The sequence below is a fragment of the Arachis duranensis genome, chromosome 9 (genome assembly GCF_000817695.3).
Source record: "Arachis duranensis cultivar V14167 chromosome 9, aradu.V14167.gnm2.J7QH, whole genome shotgun sequence".
NCBI classification, from domain to species: domain Eukaryota; kingdom Viridiplantae; phylum Streptophyta; class Magnoliopsida; order Fabales; family Fabaceae; genus Arachis; species Arachis duranensis.
In genome coordinates, this window is record NC_029780.3 from 116,157,470 (window position 1) to 116,164,524 (window position 7,055).

The 7,055-nt window shown below is 34.7% G+C and overlaps 1 protein-coding gene across 1 annotated transcript; it reads left to right on the top strand.

The window, feature by feature from the left end:
- Positions 1 to 3,187: 3,187 nt before the first annotated feature.
- LOC107467758 (trihelix transcription factor DF1) lies at positions 3,188 to 6,399 on the top strand. The gene is made up of 2 exons (XM_052254431.1): positions 3,188 to 3,735; positions 4,506 to 6,399. Exons 1-2 carry the CDS (start codon positions 3,442 to 3,444, stop codon positions 6,015 to 6,017), a joined length of 1,806 nt encoding a protein of 601 aa, XP_052110391.1. The 5' UTR covers positions 3,188 to 3,441; the 3' UTR covers positions 6,018 to 6,399.
- The last annotated feature ends 656 nt before the right edge of the window (positions 6,400 to 7,055 follow it).

A 7,055-nucleotide genomic window follows, 5' to 3' on the forward strand; every position in this document is an offset into this window, starting at 1 on the left:
ATATAATATTTTCCAAAAAATAGTATTAACATGACATGTACTTGATTCTAAAACTTATACTCATCATGAATGGTAAAAGGAAATATTATATATAGCATTCTCAGAAATATAAAAAAAATTGTGATTGTTTTAATAAAAAGATATAAAATAAAATATTAAAATTACTGATTCACGAAAATATAAGAATGAATCATGCATGATAACGACTAAAATAATATGAAATAAAATATTAAAATTATTAACAAACTTCAATATAATTAATCATTAAATGTTAATTTGCATATGATTAATTACATCATACTTTTTTAAAAAAGGTTGAGAAGAGCGAGATATCCAAACTTGTATCAGAATAAAATGTATCACATCAACATATTAGAATATAACCCATTAAAAAATTAGAACTATTTATTATTGATAATTGACTCACTAAATTATAAAAAAGAATAATAATTATTATTAATTATTAAAAATATATAAAATAAAATATTAGAATAATTGACAAATTTTAACATAAATATTCATTAAAGCTAAGTTAATTTGTATATGATTCATTACATAATATTTTTTTAAAAAATAATTGAGAAAAAAAATATAAATTGACATTACAATGCATCATATCAATATGTTTGAGGTCAGAATGTAATCCATTATAGAATAATATAATAATAATTATTTTTCTAATGATCATTAGCATACATTTTAATGAGTCAAAAAGGTATTAATTAAAATGTTAATGTATTAATTAAAATGTTAATGTATTAAATTCTATCGAAAATATTACCCTAATTTACTATATTCCAACTAAATTAACACGACTTGGTTTACCCAACAGAAATTATTTAATGGTGATCTTTTTTAATTTATAATAGTGAGGAGCTTACGTATTATGTATAAGCTAAGCTTTTAGATTAAAATCTCATTAGCAATTTTTTTTAAAATGACAATTAAATTTTTTTTTCAAGAATTGGGATTTGAATAAATTTGAAAAAAAAATCAACAAATAGTTAGCTAATAATAATATGAATCTTGTACTTGTAATAAATATCACTAAGTATAATTTTAAAATGTTTGAATATGTAGAATATTTGCTAGCTAATTATTGCTTAATTTTATTATTTTGCTGATTAAAACAGATTTCCTGCAAGATTACTTGAATTAAATTGGTTTATAGCTAATTTGACTGAAATGTTATTATATAATTTAATGAGGTGGTAATTACACAATGCAACAATATTGCATTCAGGGTAAAAATATTTATAACCTGATGATATATGATGTATTAGTATATCTAGTAGTGATATATAGAAAGAGGTGTTTTACAATTCTAGGGTGAGTACTTTTAATTTTAAGCTAGAGAATACTAGATGAGAATATAAAATGTGAATTTGATCTTCCATTTTTGAATGAAATATCCACCTTTCGTAAAATACTACTACGAATACTTGTTAATTAATTGATGAGGAATTTTTTTATCCATTTTTATTAGCAGCACTCCAGTGTTTTAATATTCACTGATGAGAGAGCCTGATGCACACCGTTAGGAATTAAAAAAAAAAAAGTGTATTGGAAAATGGGTATCGTACGTACCAATATATAATTACATTGAAGAAATTTTAACGAAGCTATAATTCTCCATGGAATCACCCTTTGATCACAATATCACGGCCTTCAAAAGCTTGATGCCATTTATTACGGTAGGTCACAGACCCAACAGAATTGGCCACCATTTACTTCTGTTCATAAATAACTTGGCCTAATAACATGACCTCCATCAAACTAGTTCCATTCAACAGTGGTTCCCACTTAACAAGAAAAAAAAAGATATAAATTTTTCGTCCATTTCATAATTTTTAACACCACTTTAATTTTTCCCTTTTCTTATAAAAACCATGCAAATTAAAATTCTCTATCAAACTGACAAAATATGTGTTATTATATAGTATAAAAATATCTTCTTAGTCAGTTGTGTGACATAATTTTAGAAGATTATTGTCCCCAATGCAAAATTCTGATAAGTGAGTGGAATCATGATAAAAGATATTTTTGAAAAGATGTAAAATTTGCCATTTTTCTTCTCTCCCTTTTTGTGAAGGAGAATTTGTCCAAAATACAATTGTCACACTCATTGTAGGACCCCAAAAGCCACATGTATGTAGATTGTAGAGTACCACAGTTCTAGCCAACAAGTTGAAAATAAAACCATCACTTCAAAATAAATTTCATCTTTTTTTCCCCTCTCCCTTTTTCCTAATTTATTATAAAGCAGGGGCAGTTTGGGCAAGTCACATATATATCATCCTTGTAAAATATATCAAAATAAGGAAAAAAAATAGTTAAGCTGTGAAATGCAGGGAACAAACCCAGATCATAAACAAGCTGATGTAAATTAAATATAGGATAGATTAGCATCAATGATTAAAGGTCAATGCAGGAACCATGTTAGGGACAATTCGGGAATTTCACAAAGAGTGTATGTTGTGCCGAACCGCCACTTAATTATATGAAATCCAAAAAACACATCCCAAAAGTAAAAAAAAGCAACCAAAGCTAATCTTCAATTCTTCATCCTCATCACAAGAAAAGGAAGGAAAATTGATTTTTTTTTTTAAATCAGAAAATTAGGTAAAAGTTTAAAAAATAAAAAAGAAAAGGTGACATATATAGGGGCCGGCCTTTAACTAAAAATAGCTGGACAGACAAAAACCAACTTATTATCTCCATCACTCCATCACTCCATCGTCTCTTTGTGCACCTGTTCAAATATTTCTGAATCCATTTATTTATATTCATTTAAATCATTTTTATAAAAAAAATAATCACCACTCCACTCAAATTAATAAAATAAATGCTAACTGACTTCGTATATTTTTCTGTGCCACTTTGAGCAAAGTCAGGCGAATTTACCTAGCCTACATGACATATGATAATGCAATGCTACTACCAATATCCAACAAAATAATTAAAATTAGTAAAATAAAAATAAATTAAAAGACAAAAAACATTACATATGAGGTAAAGTGACTGAAGATTCCACTGCTAAAAAAGAGAAGAAAAAGAAACACGTAAAAGTAAAAAAAAAATGTAAAGCTAAGAAGAAAGCCCATTATTTATTCTCACTATTAATTATTAGGATAGATAAGAAAACAAGTCTTCAGATCCCACCAAAAAAACATTAAAAAAAAAAATTCACCCCGAGATATATATATAGAGAGATAGAGAGAGAAACAGAGCTTTCATCATATATATACATCCACATTTATATAAATACGCACATACATAAAAATAAAAAACCCGCATCAAAAAAATTCGAAGAATTCACCTTTTTTTATTTTTTTTATTTTTTCGTGTGTATATTTTTTATTTTTCTCTTGCTATCTGCTGCTGTAATATTGCTGCGGTGCTGTTTTGAAGGAAGAGAGCGAGACAGAGAGAAAGAGAACCATGCTTGGGGACTCAGCACTATTAGGAGGTGGAGGAAGTAGTGGTGGTGCTTCCGATGATGCAGTGGCGGCAGCAGCAGCGGTGGCAGCATCAGGTGGCGGTGGCGGATCAAATAATTCAGGCGACGATGAAAGAGGGAGGAATATAGAAGAAGGTGGCAGCAGCTTCGGCGGTAACCGGTGGCCGCGGCAAGAGACTTTGGCGCTGTTACGGATACGCTCCGATATGGAAGCTGCCTTTCGAGAGGCAAGTGTTAAGGGTCCTTTGTGGGAACAAGTCTCCAGGTTCATTCATTTTTCATAATTCTATTCATTTTTAATATCATTACTTCTACTTTCTCACTTCACTTAATCAGTTTCCGGGGATTTCATTTCTTTATAAAATCATGGGATGTGGAGATCTGAGGATTCAATTTTTAATATTATTGGAAATGACTTCCACCACTATCTTCTTCTTCTGTTCTATTCTTTTTTTTTTTAAGGTGCTCTCTCTATCATTTGGATTTGCTTCTTTTTGCTGTAGTTTTTTTTGTATTTAATTTAATTTTTTATTTTACCCTTAAAATTCTCCTTTTGTTCTTGTTGCTTTTGGACATAAAATTATTGTAAAAAAGAATTGAGAGGTGTGCTATAACAGCATCTATGATTTTTAGCTTTTTTCTAACATTTCACTTTGATTTGTGTATGTCCTATTATTTTCCAAATAAGTTACCGACCTGAATTGAGTTTTGAAAAGCAAGATTTCTTCCTTTTATTTTCAGTTACCCACTCCCGTGGGAAATTCCTTCACAAAGATTATATTAGATTACAAAATCCCCAAACTCTGGTTCACGCGTTTTTCATGATGGGAAGCTAAGCGCCCATTTTATCTCTTCTTTTTCTTGGGTTGATCATCACAATTCATGAGGATTCTGTTTTACTATAACAAAAGAAACTTGCTACTCACAAAGTTCACCCATCTAGTCTCTCTCTTTCAGTTACTGAAATTCAGCACATAACATTTATTTTATGCTTATCTTATGCGTTTTTAACCCTTTGTCTTTTAGCTGAATTTGATGAGATAAGAATAAGATAAACCCGGAAAACCTTTTTCATCTTTTACCTTCATTTAATTTCATTTTTTGTTTTTGTTGGGGGGGGGGGGGGGGAACTGGTAAATCAGATGGCAAAACTTACCGCTTCTTTGATCAGTTAGAAGCCCTTGAGAATCAGTCCCAGACAACACTTCTTCATCATCAATCTCCTAAACCAACGCCAATGCCTCCTCCTCCGCCTCCGCCTCCGCCGCCACCACCACCACCACCAACAACAACAACACATGTCACTGTTCCATCAACAACAATTATCCCTTCCTACCAAACAACACCACCACCACAACCAACAAACCCTACTACCTTACTATTCCCTTCTTCATCAACGACCACCATCCCGACCGATCTCCTCTCCAACTCCACCTCTTCCTCCACTTCCTCCGACGAATCAATGGATGGAAGGCGGAGGAGGAAGCGCAAGTGGAAGGACTTCTTCCACAGGCTAATGACGGAGGTCATCGAGAAGCAGGAGGATCTTCAGAAGAGGTTCCTCGAAGCCGTGGAGAAGCGAGAGCGTGATCGCATGGCCAGGGAGGAATCTTGGAGGCTACAAGAGATGCAAAGGATTAATAGAGAGAGGGAGATTCTCGCTCAGGAACGCTCCATTGCCGCCGCCAAAGACGCCGCCGTCATGTCATTCTTGCAGAAGATAGCCGAACAGCACAATCTAGGACAAGCATTGAATAATACGATCAGCATTGTGCAACCACAGCCACAACCACAACCACAACCGCAACCGCAATCACAACCAAATGCACCACAGATTCCGCCAGTACCGGTGCAACAACCTATCCCAGTAACGCAGGTTGCTGTTGCACCGGTTGCCGCTCAGCCTGTGGCACCGTCAGCACCGACGGTACCGCAGCAGCAACAAGTAGTGACAAGTATGGAAATCGTGAAAAGTGCTGACAATAACAATGGCGAGAAGTTGATCGGCGGAAGCTCGTCGAGGTGGCCGAAGGTGGAGGTCGAAGCGTTGATACGGCTGAGGACAAGCATGGACGCCAAGTACCAAGAAAACGGGCCAAAGGGGCCGTTATGGGAAGAGATCTCATCATCAATGAAGAAGCTCGGGTACAACAGAAACGCTAAGAGGTGCAAGGAGAAGTGGGAGAACATCAACAAATACTTCAAGAAAGTCAAAGAAAGCAACAAGAAGAGGCCAGAAGATTCCAAGACTTGTCCCTACTTTCACCAGCTCGACGCTCTCTACAGGGAGAAGAACAAGCTGGATATGGCGCCGAAGCCGCAGAGCATGGTGGCGCCGCTGATGGTGAGGCCGGAACAGCAGTGGCCTCCTCAGGCCATGGAAGACGCAGAGAATGACCCCATGGAGCGGCACCATGACGAGGATGACGAGGACGAGGAGCAGGAGAAGGAGACTGGAGACGAAGAGGATGAAGAGGATGAAGGTGGTGGGAATGGCAATGGCGGTAATAACTATGAGATAGTGGGAAGCAAGGCTGCAACAGCTTCAGCTGAGTAGTGACAATGTAAGGTGCAAAGAGAAAAAAACAGAAGGGGTCCCCATTCAGAAAAAGAATATGCATGTGTAGTAGCACCTAAATGATGGCGTGGGATGTGTGGGTCAACGAGAGTGCAGGTTTTGTCGGAGAAAAGTGGACGCTGGTGGCGGCGGCGGTGCCGGTAACGGTGGTTATTGCGGTTCTTGTGTTTTCAGTGTATTAAGAATTTTGAATATGCATCGTACGGCACAGAATGACACATGGACAGGGTGGTGGGGAACGGTGGTTTCGTACTTTCTTGTAGCATATAGTCAGTAAGATTATATGTTCTTTTTTTCTTTATTTTTCAATTTTCATAGACATTTATTTATTTTTTCAGATAATAAATAAGTTGAAATCAAAGAGGAATTTAAGATAGCGAGAGGTTCGGGATTCAAAAATCAAAATAATTAATAAACAAGAGACACACCTTAAATTAAGTCAAGGTTGTACAAAAAAATATGTGAAACAAATATTATTTTTAAATTTATGTTATTTTACAGCTTGTTTTTAATGTTTTCGGTGGTGTAAATGGCACATATAAGATTAGTTTGGTTTTTGTCTTTTTCTTTTTCATGTTGACATTTGGACATTTGGTTAGTTCACAAATACTGTGAATGGTATCCATCTTCTTGTCTTGTTACTCTTGGTGAAATTAAATCCTGTTAATTTGATAAATATTGTGCGTAAATAATAGAATATGAAATGAAAAATAATATGTAGAGAAAACATTCTTTTCTTATAAATGGTAAAAAATAAATTTTGAACAGTATGAATGAGATGATGAAGTATATATATAGAAAGGAAAGAAAAGGAAAATAAAAGGGAGACTTAAATTGTAGGGACAGTGAGTGAAACTTTTGCAGTGGAAGAGGGCCCTTCCGAAAGCAGAAAATGCCAGCATCACACATGGAGTCATAAACCCTTGAAAGGGGAGGGTCCACCCTAGAGAGAAGGAATCTTGTGAGTTGTGTGAGTAACCTCACTCTGAAAGGAACCTAAAACACTAGCATGCAGCA